At 40.5% G+C, this 19,427-nt stretch overlaps 1 protein-coding gene across 4 annotated transcripts in view; it reads left to right on the top strand.

The window, feature by feature from the left end:
* TMEM63C (transmembrane protein 63C) overlaps positions 1-18,949 on the top strand; it is a 124,254-nt gene extending 105,305 nt beyond the window's left edge. For 3 of the 4 annotated variants that reach the window (XM_031952450.1, XM_031952452.1, XM_031952449.1), the window contains 8 exons: positions 1,405-1,491; positions 4,383-4,448; positions 5,809-5,971; positions 6,263-6,368; positions 9,085-9,252; positions 10,366-10,478; positions 11,154-11,228; positions 15,172-18,949. In XM_031952450.1, coding sequence (XP_031808310.1) covers positions 1,405-1,491; positions 4,383-4,448; positions 5,809-5,971; positions 6,263-6,368; positions 9,085-9,252; positions 10,366-10,478; positions 11,154-11,228; positions 15,172-15,378 — 985 coding nt within the window. In that variant the 3' untranslated portion in view covers positions 15,379-18,949. Of the gene's footprint in view, positions 1-1,404; positions 1,492-4,382; positions 4,449-5,808; positions 5,972-6,262; positions 6,369-9,084; positions 9,253-10,365; positions 10,479-11,153; positions 11,229-11,545; positions 11,655-15,171 lie in introns of all 4 variants that reach the window. The other variant, XR_004231991.1, reaches the window with a different exon arrangement.
* The last annotated feature ends 478 nt before the right edge of the window (positions 18,950-19,427 follow it).

Here is a 19,427-nt window from a genome sequence, read left to right as displayed (position 1 = left end):
TTTTCTTTTCCTCTTGCTTCTTTTCCTCCTTCCTTCCTTCTTTTCTTCCTTTCTTCTTTTCTTCCTTTCTTCCTTCCCTTCTTCCCTCCCTTCTTTCTCTTCCTCCCTCTTCTCCTTCTTTCCACATTGGGTATCATACCCTTACCTGCAGGTGCTCTGCTCAAAGAAATATAAATCTTGATCACTGAAACCTCACAAGATATCTTGGGGTTCATGGATTAGATTTCTTAAGGACAATGTCTTAAACTAAAATCAATCTGTCTCTCATTAATTAGCCAGCAACAGGGTCCAGCCCAAGCCTCATTTGGTCACTACTTGGGCCCTGAAGGCTCAAGTGAGAGTAAATAGCAACTATTTCTGTTTTGGCCAGAAACTCTAAGGGTCTTCCCTTCCTACATAATTTTGATGAGGTAAAAGATTATTTTTGCCTTGTTTTTTAACTAACCTTAATCACTGAATGAGCATTGCTCCAGTCAATAGTTTAAAATAACTCAGTCTTAACTTTAAAAAGGGCAGATCTCCCACTGAATCTGAGGCTATCTCCAGTTGTCCTGACTTAAATCTGGCTCCAGATGGCTCCACTGGCTCCAGGGGAGAAAGTGAGGTTGTTGACTTTGTACAGCCCTCTTTTACTTAAATTCAATTCATTTGCAAGTCGGGCGTCACCTTCCTGATATCATAGTCTTCTTCAAGAACAAAAGGCAAACTACTATTACAACAACCTATTAGCACATAGGTGCTATTATTATTATTCCCATTTTACAGATGAGAAAGCTGACACTAAGAGAGCTTAAGTGACTTACCATTTTAGTGGCAAACAGAAGATTACTGGAGGTAGAAGTTAGGTGACAAAAATAATTCACCACCTGATCAGAAGTAGAAGATAAAATCAAAACACTAATTTTTCTCCTACTTTACATATTGGTAAAAATTCAAATAACATTATTTTAAAGTAATATTAATGACTTTTTAATCCTTCTACTTTATAGTAAAGTATAGACTCCTCCACTGTATATAATTCTTTCTTGGCACAAAACAGTTAAACAAAATAGACATATCAGGCATACCCATAGCCAATTATGGTGTTTCTGTTGAAAAGAAGACAGATAATTTCTCCCAAGTGGTCCCTATAGCTTGCTGTCCTTGGAGACACTACTTTCTATGAGAAAACATGAGCTTCTTTGATAGATTGACCAGTTCAGTAGAAAGCTATCATTGCCTGTTGCTACCTATGAGTTTAGTTTTAAGAAAAAGATAGGAGAGACTGAGGTCTTATGATAACTCAGACTTCAGTAGTGATATTAGTTCTTCCAATATCTCTTTTTAGATTGTGCAAAATTTTAGTCTTTTGATTTTTTTTGCTTCTTTCTCATCACTGAATATTGCCCTCTTTTTGTCTCCTAGGTCACACCGAAATCTGTTCACAGTATATAAATGTTACTTCTTTCTAGTGTTCATGGTGATTATCTTGCCTTCATTGGGCCTGACCAGGTAGGAAACCACATACAGACCTCTTCATTCTCTTTACTGATTCTACAGAAAGATTGAGTCATCCATCTTCCTGCTCAACACAGAGATACAAATAATATAAATCAATTCATTGAGTCTTTATTGGAATGTGCTATGTGCTACTATAGTTCCAGATACTGTTGAGAGTCATAAAGTATTGATTTTAGGGAGTTTATAATCTATTTAGGGAATATATATACATTTGTTAACAGTTACATAACTGAGAAAGAAAGAAAAAGAAAAAAGAAAAGGAAAGGAAAAGAAAGGAAAGAAGAAAAATAAAGAAATCTTCATTTTTTCCTGAGCATATCCTAATGTACTCAGTGCCCAGAGCAAGGGAAGTGATAATCCTTGGACAAATAACATCCTAAATAATGAATTCAATTGTGGGTACCACATTTAGCATAATACATTAACATTTAATTTAGGATTATATTTAGAGCATGGTAACTAATATGTCAAAGATATTCAATCTTCTCATTCAAAGGTTAAAGGAACTAACCTTGTTGTGCCTAAAGAAAAAAATTAGAAGGAACATTGTTTCCATCTTCAACTATTAAAAGAGTCATTATATGAAGAAGAAATTCTTTGAAATTCCAGCAGTTACCAGCAGTCCACACTGAAGAAACCTATTATTCACATCCTGACAAAAGGGAGGTTATGGACTCAAGATTTATTTATTAAATAAAGACCTTTCTGAAGGATCAATGGACAGATTTACTTTGTTTGATTAATTATATTTGTTACATGGGTTTTTTTTTTCTAATGGGAGAGTGGAAAGAAGAGGGCAAATAAGGATAGGAAAAAAGTAGATGAAGAGGAGGAAGAGAAAAGAAAAGAACAAAAAAGAAGAAAAAGGAAGAAAGAAGAAAGGAATGAAGAAAGAAGAAAGGAAGGAAGGAAAGAAGGAAGGAAGGAAGGAAAGAAGGAAGGAAGGAAGGAAGGAAGGAAGGAAGGAAGGAAGGAAGGAAAGAAAGAAGGAAGGAAGGAGGAGGAGGAGCAGAAAGAAGGAGGAGGAGGAGCAGAAAGAAGGAGGAGCAGCAGCAGAAAAAAGAAGAAGAGGAGGAAGAGGAAGAAAAGGAGAAGAAAGGAAGGAAGGGAGAAAGGAATGAAAGAAGGAAAGAGAAAAGAAAGAAAAGGAAAGAAGAAAGAAAAGGAAAGAGAAAAAAGAAAACAATAAGCAAACTCTAATGGTCTTGGCTCTTTTCAGCAATTAGGTGATTTAGTCAATTCCAATTGATTTGTGATGGAGAAAGCCATCTGCATCCAGAAAGAGGACAATGGGGACTGACTATGGAGCACAACATAGTATTTTCATTATTTTTTGCTGTCTTTTGCTTGCTTTTTTTCTTTCTCATTTTTTTCCTTTTTGATCTGATTTTTCTTATGCATCATGAAAATTGTGGAAATATGTATAGAAGAATTGTACACGTTTAACATATATTGGATTATTTGCTATCTAGGAGAGGAAGTTGGGGAGAAGGGAAGGAGAAAAATTTGGAACACAAGGTTTTGCAAGGGTGGATATTGAAAACTATCTTCACATATTTTGAAAATAAAAAGATAGTATTTTTTAAAATAAATAAAGTGGAAAATGTTTCAGTATGCAGATAAGAGTATCTAAGAGTATTGGAAGAAGATGAGCAGAGAGACATGGACTTTGAAAGGAATTTAGGATTTTTGGGGACATTGAAGAGATGTACCTAGTGGAATCACTACTATTTTAACATAAGGAAAAGTTGAGAACCAGAAGAAGGAAAAGCAGGAGTAATGAGATCAAGGTAGCAATTCCTAGTTTGAAATAAACATGTGAGAAATTCACACTGGGCCATTTTCTTTGGGAAATGGTAAATTTATTTTGGGGAATAGATTACACACAAAATTAAGGGATACAATAGACACCAGGAATGGAATGGTAAATATGTTTTTTTGTTTGTTTGTTTTTTAAATTTATTTTTTTTTTATTTAATAGCCTTTTATTTACAGGTTATATGCATGGGTAACTTTACAGCATTAACAATTGCCAAACCTCTTGTTCCAATTTTTCACCTCTTACCCCCCCCCCAGATGGCAGGATGACCAGTAGATGTTAAATATACTAAAATATAAATTAGATACACAATAAGTATACATGACCAAAACGTTATTTTGCGGTACAAAAAGAATCAGACTCTGAAATATTGTACAATTAGCTTGTGAAGGAAATCAAAAATGCAGGTGGGCAAAATTATAGGGATTGGGAATTCAATGTAATGGTTTTTAGTCATCTCCCAGAGTTCTTGGAATGGTAAATATGAAATAGGGTGGAAGAGGAAGACAAGTTCCTCAGTGGAATTCACAACTACTCAGTAGAAAGGAAATGCTCCATGAGGCCTGAGTATGCCATTTAGTGGCAGGTTGGATCCGTAGAGGAGTTTAACAGACTAACCAGAGTTAGCTAGAGTGAGGAGAAAGACATCAACAGAGAGAAGACACTATGAGGAAGAGAGAGTAACCTCATAGTGGGCTTAGTCCTGAAAAGAACTTAACAAAAATCCTCCTTATAAGCAGATCTTTTTAGAGGGAAAATACAGCCTTGGGGTTTCTCAGGGAAATAAAGATGGGAATTCAGAAGGAATGAGTATCAAGGGGCCAGACGGAATGCATCTGACAGATCAGGTCGCAGAACTGTCTAAAGATAAATAAACAATATCTCAAAGGTTGTTTAAAGATGTTCTATCCTCACAAACACTCCATACAAATAGGATAGTCTGGGAATTGGTTATATCTGATAATAACTAGATGAGACTTCTTCCTGACAGAGGAAGATAGTCGATAGAAAAATGGGATATTTAACCTAATGCTCATTTTTGTATTCCCTTTCTTCCTTCAAGTTTGGATCTTTTTTTCCGATGGCTCCTTGACAGCACTTTTTTGGACCACGCAGAACTGAAGTTCCAGTGAGTACTCATGGCCATTGCCTTTTTGGTATGTTTACCATGTACGTATTTGTAGATACATAGTGTTGGTATGTCATTTCAAACATGTATGTTCATCCCCCCAAGATTATATGCACAAATTCATATATGTATGTATGTGTTTGTATGTGTACATATATGTGCAACAGTGAGGGAAGGTCTGTGCTTACACATATGTGCCCTTGCCTTTCCTCCAAAGGCCACATTCCCAAAGAGCCACTTTTTCATCTAAGTAGCTAGAGGACTCCATGGAGAGAATGCTGGACTGAATTTGGGGGGACCTACGGTCAAATTCTTCCTCAGACACTGTTACTTACTGCGATCCTAACCTAGTCATTTAATCTCTTTCTGGGATTATAATAGCATCCTTCTCCCAGGATTGTTGTCATAGTCTCATAGTCAATAAACATTTATAAAGAATTACTAAATGCTGACCTACTATGCTTAGCTGGGAATACAAATAAGAAAAAGGAAGGTAATTTCTGTCTTCCAGGGATTGGTGGGGGGAGAGGGAGGAAGTTAGGGGAATGATGTTTATGGAGTAGTTGATGGGTGTAAAGGGCTGAAACTCTGAGTAGATGCACTGGAATCAAACAACCGAGCACTTAAGGCTAATTACCTATTGGACAATACTCTTTTAGCATATGCTTGGAAAATGGCCCTTCCCACTATTCTGGCCTGGCTTGACTTTTTGGTGTATACAGAGAATTGTAGGAGGGATTAGGGGTGGAGTAAGACAAGCCAGAGTTACTTTGGCGGTAGACAAGGAGAAGGGAGGTTGTGGAGAGCTTCTGTCCATTCCCTTCACTTCTACCCCTAAAGACCAAGAATAAAAACACAAGGACTTTTGCTTATCCTGACTCCAGCTGATTCTAAGGCATCCAGGGTGCTAACTCGGTCTTCACAGATGGGAAATGAAGTAAGCTGAAAAATTGGGAGCCCTCTGTAAAGGGAGGCTTTGGGAAGAATTTATTGTGCCACTCCAGCTCCCCAATCAATGGGGAGAAGCATCTGAGAGTACAGAAGAGGTTGTGAGGATCAAATGAGATAACATTTATAATGTGCTTAGTACAATAGCTAGTGCATAGTAGGTCCTTAATGTTTTCTTCCTTCCTTCTTTTACTGTATGGGGAACATGTTTATAAAATATTTTTCTCCTCTTCCTGACTTTCTGTGTTCTCCTCCTCTTTTTAACCTCTTATCTTTCTTCTCTTCCTTTTCCTATTTTGATCTTGACTTTTACTTCCCTTTCTAACTTTTTCCTCTTCTACCTCCTCTTCCCTTGCTTTTCCCTCCTATTACCACCACAACCTCTCGCCACCCTGATTTCTGGACCCTGCAGGTGTGTGTTCCTTCCTGACAATGGGGCCTTCTTTGTTAACTATGTCATCACTACCAGTCTGATCGGCACGGGCAGTGATCTGCTGCGTTTAGAGTCCCTTCTCTTCTACAGCATACGCCTCCTTTTCTCCAAATCTGAAGGCGAACGAGTGAACATCAGGCAGGTAAGAGACCTCTGCCTGCCGTCCTCACTCCCACCCCCAACAGCCTAAACAGCCTCTGTTTCTGCCTTTCTTGCATGGAAAATATAGCTTCCCTTCATTACCCCGAAGAAGGCGCTGTGAGAAAGCAGCCAAGGCCCTCAAAAGAAGGGATGGTGAGCGGGGTAGGTGCAGAGTGACAGTGACACTTGGGACATGGGTCTAAAAGGCAGGGCAAAAGAGCAAGGGAAACAGCCAGAACGGAGGAAATTCAAAGGCCTTTTGTGTAATAAAAGTACATCTTTTCTGTCTTAGAAACAAGTCAGAACTTTTGAGTATGGACGTGAGTATTCCTGGATTTCTTGTGTCATCAGTGTTGTGATGGCATATAGCATCACCTGCCCTGTCATTGTTCCATTTGGTAAGTTCTCCTGAGGGATGAGGGGATTCAATGGTTAACTCCCGCTCTAGATTCCTCTGAGATGTCTCAGATTAGTCACATAAGCCAGTTCTCACAGTGCATGGTATTTCTGGGGTTTGGTAGCATCTTAAGTAGCCTCATGAGGGGCAAGTGGGACTAAAGGGAAGCTTGGTACTAATCATTAGTTCTGTTTCCCCAACACTGAAGCAATTTCAGAAGTGTAGATTTACCTCTCACAGGGGACTAGACTAGATTTTTATTAGAAATAGTCCTATCCAATCTTATCTTCCAGTCCTCAACAGTGACCTTTTTCCTCAGAAGCTGACCTGGAGAAAAAGAGGACTGGGAAAAGTGGAATAACATTTGACTTTAATTCCATTCCATTTCTTTTGAGTGGGTAATCACAAATCCACAACTCTCCATGGTTTTCCCAATCTCCCTTCCAACCTTTTGTCTATCTGGATGTACAGCACTGATGAAAACACCAGAAATATCACTTTCTTACATTCCTCACCTGTCTCCTTTTCTCTGTCTTTCATTTCCAAACCTATTTCTCTAGTGAACAGCTTTTGTGTGTCATGGATTTCTTTGGCAGTCTAGTGAGCAAAGCCTGTGGGAATGCTCCTCAGAATAATGTTTTAAGTACATGAAATAAAATACATAGGATTACCAATGAGTCCATTATATTGAAATACAATTAAGAAATTAGTAAGAGAGAGGGAAAGAGAATAAAGGAAAGAAGAAATGGAAGGAAGGAAGGAACGAAGGAACAAAGGAACGAAGGAAGGAAGGAAAGAAGGAAGAAGGAAGGAAAAGAAGGAAGGAAGGAGGAAGGGAAGGAGAGAGGGAGGGAGGAAGGAAAGGGAGGGAAGAAGGAAAGAAAGGGAGGAAAGGGAGGAAGGAGGAAAGAAAGAGAAGAAAAGAAGGGAGGAACGAGGGAGGAAGGAAGGAAAAAAAGATAGGGAGAGGAGGAAGGGAAAAGGAGTTTGGATCCTAGTTTAATAACCTCTCCTCTAATCTATCCCTCCTCTTTGTCACTCCCTCACATCCTTTCCTTTCCCTTTTTTGCCTTTTCTTACTTTTTCTCTTCAGTAGGTCAGAAGAGGTGTACTCCCCTGGTCTGTTAATCTAGCCACTTTTCCCATTTTCTTAGCTGTTTTTGCCACTAGGAGTTTGAGAGGGATTAGTACTATTGTTCCTTTTTCTATCTGCCATCTTTTGCCCTCTACCTCCCAAATCAAGGCTGATCTTTAGAAAGGTCAGGAGGTGGGAAGGAAATAAAGTTAGATAATTGGTCAATAAAATGACTACAGAGGAAGGCAAGAAGGGGGTTATCAACCTTAAGGCAAAATTCTTATGGTATAAACTATAGAAAATAGAGGTTTACTTAGGTCCTGTAATGCCGGAGAAACTGAGACAGGAGAGAGATTAGAGAGTTTTCAATAGTTTATTAATTGGAGAGTATAATTGACTGGACAGGACTCTCGTCTCAAATCATCCAGTCAGATAGAGATAAAGATATACTGGGACCAAAGAAACCATGTTGGTCCCAGGGCTGTCATCTCAAAGAATGCAGCAGCCCCGAATAAGAGCAGCCCCCTCCTTTAAATAACCCTAGAGACAAAGACCCCCCCCAAAAAAGTGGGAAGGCTTCTGTCAGGTTGGGGGGAGATCATAACTCCTAAAAGCCCAGAGACAGGATGTCTGAATACCCAGAGATAAAGATGTCAGTGAGGTTTCTTGGAATATTTTAGAGGGATATTGTAAATTCTTGAGGATAGGGGAGGGTCAGGAGTTCTGCTCTCTTGTTTATCTTGCTAGCAATTTATAACCTTAGAGTAAACGGTCCCCAGTCTTAATGGACTAGAGTGGGTTTTTACGACTAAGGGGATTTAACAGAACAGCTAAGGAAACTGAGACAAAGGAAACTAGTTCAGGGGAAACCAAGTCAGAACAGTTAAAGAGAACTGAGGCATAACAGTCCAGGTGAACCACAAGCCTTTCCTATATTTCTTGTTCCCCATATCCAAAAATTTTTTATTCCAAAAAAAAAATTAATTCCAAAAAATTTTATTTTATTCCAAATTCATCAATGACTCAAATATTCATCACTATTACCCCCAAATTGGAGTGGGGCAGGAGGAATAGTCTCTGTTCCATTGAAATGCCTTAAAGGATAGTGTTGGGGCTTAAATTACTAACTTTACCAAGCTGACCAAGAATTTCCCACTGACATCAAGGCTTCTAGGGGCAATCTTGTTCCCTAGCACAAATTTAAAGGGTCAAAAATTAATGTTATCCTCAAGATGAAAAGTGAAAGATACATTTTAACATATCCTGTGCAGAAATTTATTTTGTTTGGTGATACATTTATTATGAGAGTTTTGTTTTTCCTTTCAGTGGGAGGAAGAAGAGGGTGGGAAACGAGAGGGAGAGAAAATAAATGCTTATTAATTGAAAAAGAACATAAATTTAAAATTACATTTGAAATTAAAGTTGTCCCTAAAAAACACCATCAGGCCAATGTTTTGCCTGTCTTCTGAGGGAAGTCTGAGGTATCCATCTCTAAATGGATCCTAATTTTGATTTCTTCAGTTGGGGTGTTTGGGAAAGTGTTCAGAAAGGGAAGGGGAAGGGAAGTAGGCTTGCACTGTCTGAACTTCCTCTTAATGGTTCTCTCTTCTATTCTTCTTCCTCTTCCCTTCTCTTCTTCCAGGGCTGCTTTATATTTGTCTGAAGCATATTACCGATAAGTACAACTTGTATTATTCCTACGCCCCTACCAAGCTTAGAGAAGACTTCCACATGGTGGGAGTTTACCAGGTGATCCTGGCGCCCATCCTTTCTATGTTCTGGCTGCTCTTCTTCTCCATTGTCCGTCTAGGTAGGGCCAGAAAAGAGGTTTGTGTGTCCTCTTCCCATTTCTCTCACCATTTCCATCCCCAGTCCCTAAAATGTTCTGACTTTGTGAATAGTTGGTACCCAAAGTAAACTAACTCTATGGTCATAGAAAATACTAGTAGGAAGTGGAAGGCTGGGTAAGTTGTACTTGAATCACTACAAATTTCAAATGCTTTTATTGAGTGAAGCATAGGGATGTATTCTAAACTCTAGACTACCAAAAATTACCCAAGACTATTGTCCTTGGAAGAGAACAGGGGAAACATGAAATGACATTAACAGAGAAGTATTTCTAAACTGGATCACAGTAAAGAAAGGTTGAGTCGAATCAGGATTTAAAAGAGAGAAAGAAATTTTTTATTGTAAAAAATGATTCTCTGGGGAAATGGAGGAGAAATTTAGATGATAGGAAACCCAGAGATATCAATAAAATGTAGTTTAGTTCAAGGAATTACTATATAAATAAATAGACAAGTGAATAGGTGAATGAAAAGCTGAGTAAACAAACAAAAAATACATCGATAAATAAAAAGGACACATTTTGGTAGTTCAGATTAACACGATTCCTGCATTCGTCTAGTTCCACTTGAGAAGAGGGAGAAAATATATTTATGCTTTTGAGTGCAGACAAATCTTGAAATATACCATCCAAGATTGAAATTGTGTATTTTGGTCAGGTCGAATGGCATAATAATCTGATGTCTGCTTTTGTCCCTAGAGATTCAAAGGGAGAAGACTAGGCACCTTGGGGTTGAGAGGATAAGGAGAAGATTCCCTTCCAACGTTTTCAGGCATTTAACCAGCCAAACAATCAAATATTTAATCAGCACCTATTACATGCCCAGTACTGTGCTAATCATGAAGGCTTTAAGTCAAGTGCTTAGGGTTCCTCTAGAGATACTCACTAGAGATACTCTAGAGATTCCTCTAGAGATATTTGGAGGGTATGGATAAGCTTCTGCTGGGTAGATTGTTTTCTCAGATGGCACCTGAATTATGCATAGTCTTGGAAGCAGGTTGAAGGGGTTGGAATGCTAAGGGAAAGGATAATTATCTGTGAGCTTAAGCTCCATGATAGTTCTCTCTCCCATTGTAGGAAGCTTTCATCCCGTCACTGTTTTTACCCTTGTGATCCTCTTTGCTTCCATCGTGACTTCCTTCATTAGTCTTTGCTTTAGGAAGGTTTGGAGAAAACGGCCTGACACTGAGGTGAGCCTAGTGGTCCCTTCTTTCCTCCCAGGATTCTGCCTCTCATTTACCCCTTCCTGACCTTCCTCTTTTCTGAAGAATTGTTCCAATTTTGGACTGAAGATTAGAAGAATACTAAGAAGAGGACTTTGATCTCCTATTCTATTCCCCTTTTCATTTGTAATTCTATTTGTATTCTACCTCTAAACCAAAAGGATAGCCACTCCTGTTCATTTGGATTTGATAGTCCCTTTAGTTCACTTAAGTTTTGGGCAGGGATTCATAACTTCATGATCCAGAGGACAAACTATATTGATCTGTGATTTTAGCAATCCTAAAACCAGAAGGGAAGAGAAGGTTAGTACTTTATAAACTATTTCTCTTCCCTCCCCACCAGGCTACCAAAGGAGATTAAAATAGGTTACCAATTATGTTTTCCCGTAAGTTCCCCTCCATTTTTAGAATGGAAAAAAGCCTGTAACAAAGGCTGTCTGCCCTGTCCCACCCCAGATTCTGCCATCCCTTTCAGGAACAGTTTGCCAACCATGCTTTCTTCTTTGGATTAGAGATATAAATCAAGAAGAAAAACTTGAGGGCTAAGAGGGGGCCACTGAATTGGAGGCCTAACATCCCAACCAGTTCTGAGCAATGAGGTCCTCATATTCTCATCCCATTGTCTTCCTTTCTCTGCAACAGGCAGAACAATCAGATACAACCTCCAGCGATTTCAATCTCCGAAGAAGCATTTCTTCCTCTCTCTTCATACAAAATGTGAGTCATGTCCCTGCCCACTGGGATGTGAAAGAGGCTGGGGAGAACAGGGGGATGATGAGTTCTTGAAGAACTCGTAGGACCAAGGTCTTAGGATGAGCAGCAAGCAATCACTGCCAAGGCCCAGTGAGGTGGGAGAGGGATCCCATACACTTCCCTCCTCTGACAGACAAGGAAATGGATCAGAGGAAAGGCTCTTATGTGGCAGTCATGGTTAAATGGGAGGAAAAAAATCCCAAGGCAGCTGATTAGAAGTTAGAGGCTTGAAAGACTGGAAGGAGGGAAAAGATATAGACAGAAGTTCCCTTACCCCTCAGAAAAAGCGTCTAGAATCAAGATTACAGTCAGCTGTCGGCAATTGAGATCAGGTGTTTGGAGAGCCAGAGAACAGAGCAGAAGGGAGAGAAGCAAAGTCTGAACAGAAGGGTAAGATGTGTCTATCATTCTGACAGTAGTAAATTGATCTCAATATTTACAGACCTTGAGAGAGAACAACTTCTGTAACTGAGGGGAAAGAACAAGTTGGTGAAATAATAATAATAATAATAATAATAACAATAATAATAGCAAACACACATAGCATTTTTTGATATTCCAGATACTGTACCAAATATAACAATTACCTCATTTGATCTGGAAGGTTATCCCCATTTTAAACTGAGGTTAAATGATTTGCTCAAAGTGTCTGAGGCTAGATTCCAAAGTGGGCTCTGAGCTGCTAGGCTCAGAGAGAAGGAATCCTGGATATTGATAAAGGGTTAGTCACATTTGTGGGGAGCCAAAGAGAGAGGGAGGCCAAAATTAACCATTAATTGAGGATAGGGACTGGGTCTATGATTTCATTGGCATAAAGAGGTGCCAGATGTGGACACTTCTCTGAAACTTATCACCTTAAAAAGTTGCCTGAACCTTTTCAGGCAACTGAGAAGGGACATGCCCAATATCACAAAATCAATATGTGTTAGAGGCAGGATTTGAATCCAGGTCTTTCAGAACCTGAGACTATTTCTCTACCCACTAAACTACACTTACCTCCCAACCTGCCTTCATAATTACCAATTATGAATCTTAAGTCCATGAAGTTCAAAAGGTATTCTTCCTAATGACTCTAAAGAAATGAAAAACCCTCATAATTTTGAGTGAAGAAACTACCTCCATTTCCACTCCAAATGCTTTCTGATATAGGATAGTCACTATTATAAAGTCTGAACCACAAACTGCTCTTAAATGAAAACGTCACATGTGAAAACTGTTTTAATTTGGATCAGCCCATGACAAACTCACCAGTGCTGTTCCACATGGCTGAATATTCACATTTGGCTATAAATAACTTTATCCATAATTTAAGTATATATATATATACATATATATTTATATGCATGTACATATATTTATATTTACGTACATATTATATGTATATGTATATAAATGTTTTGTTTATTATATATTATGATATTGTATATATTAATATACATAATATATGTATATTATATATACATATATATAAGTTCACAGCTACAAGTCCATATATAACTTCAAATATATAATGTATACATATATGTGTGTATATATGTATATACTATATAAGTTCGTGATCAGCGCTACCATTTAAACAAAATAAAAACAAAATAAAGTATTTATAGGCATCTTAAGTTTTTAAAAGGAGACAATAATGATAACAAATGATAACTAGCATTTCTATAGTTCTGTAAAGGATTGCAAGTTGTGTCACTCACAACAATCTTGAGGAAGTAATAAAGCATTATACCCATTTAACAATTGAGAAAACTGAGATTTGGAAAGCAGGGGTGCAGACTGGCAGATTTAGGACTTAAACTCAAGTCCAGACCATTCTAATGCCAGTGCTTTTTCCACTACCTTTAAATAGTCTTCACCTTTCGTAATGCATTGTTATTATTGTTGAAAAATATGTTGAGATTGTTTCCTCCCCTGAGACTTCCTCTGATCATTTGTTTTCCTGAATAAAACTGACTGCCAGTGACTGAAGTAGTGGATATAGAAAGTCAGCCTTCAAGACAATAAGATCTGGTTTCAAGTCACTCACCTTTGACACATGGTGGCTGTGTGACCCTGGACAAGTCACTTAACTACTTAGTTCCCTAATGCATCTTTCTAAGACTATAAATTACAAGGAAAGTGCTGACCTGCATTAATAGGCTGCATCCTGATCCAAGAATTCCTTGTGCCAGTGAAATTTTACATCCATTCTCTCTAATTGTAAAGTGTGATTTGTTGTTATTTTCACTTTGCACACATGTGCAGCACAGGCTCCATGGGAATATAATTATCCCTTCCACATCCCGACTTTCCCCATTGTGGTTTCAATATATCACAAGTCAGTGTGAAGAAATTAAGTAGAAAGTTGGGGGAAGTTTTGCAAAAGCCACAGATGATGTGTGAAGGCCAGCAGATGAACAGAAAAAGTTCAGAACCTCAAAAATGTAAAACATACGCATAGTGTTATATCAAAGAAAATGAAAAAATCAGACTTCTCTGGTACAAAGGCGGGTCAAAAAGTTTTATGCAGATTTTCCAGATCAGGGGGTGCTATGCCCCTCACCCTGCCACATGGAGAAAGAACTTTACTGTTCAGTTTGCAGTGTAGACTGATCATCTGGCTCCATTTTAAAAATTCCTTCCTTCTTATAAGGACACTAGGAAGTAGATGATATCTCCCTTGCTCTCTTCCCATTAGCCAGCCTCTTTAGGGTTCCTTCAACTAGTGCTGGTTTGTAGCTAAAAGAGAGCTAAAGAATAGAAAACATCAGATTTGGGATTGGAAGAAGAGGAGAAAGCCTGGAGTAGTGGTTCTCAACCTATTTCTTCCAAAATCAACAAAGCAGGTGGGGAGGCAATGTTGCATAATAAATAGGCAAATATTTGCATAATACAAATATAATAATGCGAAATAAAAATGCATAATGGGGAGGCAAATGCAATAATGCAAAATGAGAACTGGTCTCAGGCTGCCAAAGACCTGGGTTCAGGTGCTGCCCCTGACGCCTGCTGGCTGTGTAATTCTTCTCAGTGCTCTAGGGAGTGACATAAAATCAATTGACTAAGCACCTCCTGAGTTCCCTGTGCTAAGGACTACAGACAAGGATTAAGTACTAGACCTAGGATTTCAGTAAGGAAACTGCCTCTATTAAAGCCAGTCAGGACCTCCTTTTGTAATTTGTAATCTTAGAGCTTCCTAGAACAAGAGCATCAAATTCAAAGAGAAACAGATTCCTGTGGCCACATATTGACTTAGAAAACCTCAAATTAATATCTGTTTTAAAATTTAAGTTATTTTGCTAAATATTTCCCAGTTCCATTTTTATCTGGTTTGGGCAGCAGTAGGTTTGTAGGCTACATGCTCCCTAGGATAGCGAAGATACTCTTTAGCCAAGAACACTTAAGTGACCTTTGCAGGGGCGCACAGTTAGCATGGTAGAGACAGGTCTTGAACTTAGGCATTCCTGACTTAAAGTGCAACTCTCTGTCCCTTAATTACTCTGCCTCTTAGAATGCTGGAGAGCACCATCCCTGAGCTCCAGCCATGCCCAGCCTTCTAGGAGTCCGACTAGGAATGGTGGCCAAAAGTTAACCTTGGGGACCATCCTGCTGGACAACTGTTTGGAATTAAAGCTGCAGTTGTTGTGGGCATCTCCCAAATTCTCCCATGACCCCTATGTAATCCCACCTCCCCCTTTGTTTTCAGAAAGAAAATCAGTAACATAAGACCCCTGAATAAGTGTAAAATAAAAGGGCTTAGTTTTGTGGGTGGTGGTTGGGGAGAGGAATCGAACTTAAGGGATTGCATCACTCCCTGTATACTGGGACATGAAGCAAGAGAGTTTAGGATACTGGGAACAAGCTGTGAATTATGTCTGGATATGACTTCCTACTCTCTCTCCTTTTTCTTGTCTGGGGGGCCCAGTTGTATGTGGCCCCAGTGCTCCAGGAGCTAGAGATGAGCCTGACTCCAGCCACCTCTCCGGGCCGCCAGTCCTACGGCACCATGAGCAGCCAGCTGGATGCCTTGGACAGGGAGGATGAAAGTGGGCCACAGAGCCTGGCATCCGAAGTGGAGACTGCTGAGGGCGAGTTCCAAGAGGGGCTATTAATGGAAGACCAAAACAAATAAGGATCACCCATCCCCACCACCAAAGGTGCTCCCACACTAGGTGGAATGCCAGCATCAAGAGAAGAACATGGCAGGGAGCAGAAGGGTAGATCCAATCTCCCCCTTCCTTTCGACCCACATGCCCATTCCCCCAGATCCTCGAAGGCTGCCATTTTTCATCCTGCCTCTCTCCCCAAGGTACTGGCAGGTTGATAGATCCCAGGCATGCTTGACTGGCTAGAAAGTGAATCTGGTGGAAGATGCAGTCTGGACTCCTGGACTGAAAGTACTAGCAACCTCCATGTCTCATAAGGGGTCATCGGTGCCCCAGACCTAGGAATTAATATTGGTACTTCCTTAAAAGAAGATGAGAAAAAGAAAGCACAGGAAAAAGGGGTCCCAGAGGGTCCCTATTTTCAGCAGCCTCTGAAACTCTTCTCCAATTTGTTTGCCTTTTGGAAGATCTACCACTCAGACCATTTTTTCATCACTCCCACTTCCCTGAAGACCCAAAGAAATCTCAACTGTTATGTGACCGGCAGAGTTATCAGGAAATGAGAATAGACTGGGCTGGCCTACCTAAGAAGGGAGACTTCTTAGTCTCCTCAACCCAGAATTGGAGGAAGATGCCTCCTCAAACGCCTGAGTTTGGAGGTTTTCACCACATTAGAATTCATGAGGAAAAATATCCTCCCTAAAGAGAAGGGATTCCTGTGGCCCCGAGCCTCATCCTGGCCTGAAACTCTTTGCAGTATGAATGGCCAGAGCCAAGGGAAATCTTTTGAGTTGTCACACATCTTGCCTCCACTCCTCCTCTTCCTCTCTCCCACCATTTGCTAGATGGCTCTGAGTAGAGCAGTGTTGAAATAAAACAGCAGAAGAGGAGAAGTTAAGATTAGAGAACCTCAGCCTCCATGCTCAATGGGCTGTCCAAGGAAGAGCAGGAGTCAGTCAGAGTAAAATCCTCGAGATGATCTTAGAGCCCGCCAAACATTCGTATATGTTGGGAAGTAAGACAGGATAAAGAAGGAAGTAAGCCTTCACCTGAAGGTATTGAAGAATGTAAAACACTGGCCATCTCCCATTCACCCGGGAACTAAGCACCTTGGCAGTTCCAACAGAATAGACCCCCAGGGTAAGGGGGGCAGCCATGTCAAATAGTCCCTGCCAGCTGCCATGGGAGTCTCTCTGGTTCAGGATGGGACTAAAGTAACTAGAAGCTGATGGTGAGAAGCTCCCACCTAGACCCCAGGATAGTGACCCAAACAGGACATCATCCCTTTCCTATGTTCAGTCATCTCTCCAAGCTTCCCTTTGCCGGAGGGGGACCCAAGTGATGTATTTCTATGCCAAAGGGGAAAGAAGCAGTTTCCTATTTGTTGGAAAGTGCTACCTTTTCCCCCATGTTGACCCACAGCCCAGACACCGCTGCTGGTGATTGCTTCTTCCAGCCTCCCTCATTCCCCAGAGGGAGGAAGCTTAGAATGATGGATGGGAAGCCATCCAACTTGGATAATGAACACCTGTTTTCTTAAGTCATGCTGCCCCCGTCTGTGCCCCAAGATGGGTTCCCTCTATCATTAATGCTGCTCTCCTCTTGGGGCTAAATCAGTCCAAAGACAGAAGGAAGGGGCAGGAGGAGGACTTGGAGGGAAGGGTATTAAGAACTGTCCCCTCTACAGTCTCAACTCCAACACCATGCAGACAGCCCTGGGATGTAATGGGCTACCATATGTGATGGGCTTTGACAGTACCACCCAAAAGTTGGTACAAGAAGTAAAAAAAAAAAGTTCCTCTGATTTTGTAGTCAGAGCGTGGGAATGAGCCAAGGAGAGAGGACCTGTTTGTTCCTGAGTGTGATCTAATGCTTCTCTGTGATGATGGAGAGGGGAGGAGGAAGAGGAAAAGTGAGAATAGGGTACTCTCACTTGGAAACCTGAATGACCCTCATTTCATAACATCGATTCTGAAGTTTTCTTGCCAGTTTCTCAGTTTTTTTAAATCCTTAGACCTAAGAGAAATGCAAAAAGTAGCCAGTACACCAGTTTCTAATGCAAAGGAATATCCTATTATAATACACACATGCACTTGTGTACTCAATCCCATTCTGGTTGAAGCTAGAGCTCTGGTGATGATGCCCGTATATGCAGAGTGCTTTGCAAGCTTTGAGTTGACATGGTGATCCTAGAAATGATGGAAAGATTGGAGAAAAGAAGGACTTTATTCCAGAGTGGAACTGGGTTGCTCTGAAGGAATGCAGCCAAGAAAAAAAAGCTAACTGTGGAAGAGGGGAAGATTATGAGTCACTTAAAACCTAACAGTAAAAACTGAGCCAAAGGGCTTTTTTTTCTTTTAAATCATCTAATGGGCAAGGAAGGATCCTTTCCAGGGCAGCCTGGAGGACCCAAGCCAAGTGCTCCTTGGTCTCTTCAGGCTTTCTGTAGGTTTACATCATAGAGTGGGAGCCTCAGGACAGATCAGCAGCATACCCAGAAGGTAGCAAGGGGTGCTCATTTCTTAGGCACACTCCCACTTGTTAACTACTTGCTATCTCGCTTTCATCCATTCACTGCACCTCATCCTTCTTCCCCAGGATGGAACCTTGAGAGTGAGGGGAAGGAATTGAGTTTTATTTCATGTTCAACTTAAATGGAGTGCAAGTCCATCCAGTAAATGAACAGGGCTACCAGATGCAAACACCACTGTACTGGGATTAGGATTCAGTCCTACCATCACCAACATCTGGATAACGGATTTGATAAAGTCTAATTTTAAGGAGGAAAATAGTGTGGAGATCTGGGGACTCATGTGGATTTTGTCTCCCTACCCTTCCTCAGATTGTATAACCAAGAAGTCATTCCTTCCCTTCAAACTCATTCTATGTATGCTTGCACAAATCCAGTCACCCTCCTAATACATTCCCTTTGTCCCCTACATCTGCTATGACCCAAGATATATTTACCCATTTGCTCCTATAGATACATGCATCCTGATACTGTTCAGGCCCCTAATTTTTCCTTCTTTCCCCATATCTTAACTGTCTTACATCTGGTCAGCCAATTGTTTCTATTCTACATAGAATAACACATCCTAACCACCCTCATATCTACATCTTAAAAATTTAACCTTATATTCTACCCAATCCCACTTTACATCAGTCCAACAACCTGACCACCCATGCATCCAAAACACACCCACACTTAAACTCCTTGAAATAGAATGTCCCACATTTACTTCTTTGGGAGAAATTGAGCTTTATTCTGTTGAGGGGGGGAGGAGTAGGAACAATGTCTGGACTCTGACCTTGAACAGACTTCTCTGTTTAGTCTGGCTCTGTGGGAGCCATTTCTAATTGGGCATCCTCCCCCAAACTCCTAATCCCATTCTGTGCCCTGGTACAACCCTCCTGGGTTCCACTGCCCTGTCTCTGCACTGTCTCTGGAAGGAAAGGCTTATTAGCATTATGTCCATGGGGACTCTGATGAGGTGTCTGACTTATCCCACTGGCTGCCATCACTCTAGGAATGTGCCAGAGTTCTGTGACCTTGAAATCTATTGCTATTACCATGTCTTGAATAAAACAAACTCCACCCAGTTTCCTGCCTGGCTCTATTCCCCTACATCAAAACAGTCTGGACAGGGTCAAGACCTTCTGTTTATAGGGTAAAACCCTGTCTTGTTGCTTCTAAGAACTGTCCTGTTTTGACCTGTACTGGTGGGACAATCCTAACGGGGTGGAAATAATGTTTCCTACCAGGATCTAAGAGGCCACTCAGAGAGAGGGAAGAGAGAAAACTAGACTTCTAGTGGCAATCAAACAGACAAAATTGAGTAGGAAAAGTGGCAAATCTGAGGGGAGACAAGATATAAGGACAAGTCAAATTCAGAAGGGGAAGGGAAGGACCTAAGGGAAGCACAAATAGCAAAAAGATCAAATATCAAAAAGATTCACTGAAGTTGAAGATAAGGACTGCTCCAATTTATATTTTAGTGGAGTGGCCATGCCTCCTCCCTTTCCTCCTAATCAGGCTACAGCTGGCTTTGTTCAGGGCTAATAGGACATGACCAGT

The sequence above is a fragment of the Sarcophilus harrisii genome, chromosome 2 (genome assembly GCF_902635505.1).
Source record: "Sarcophilus harrisii chromosome 2, mSarHar1.11, whole genome shotgun sequence".
Lineage (NCBI taxonomy): Eukaryota > Metazoa > Chordata > Mammalia > Dasyuromorphia > Dasyuridae > Sarcophilus > Sarcophilus harrisii.
The sequence above is the reverse complement of the archived record's forward strand: the minus strand, read 5'-3'. Positions and strand labels throughout refer to the sequence as shown.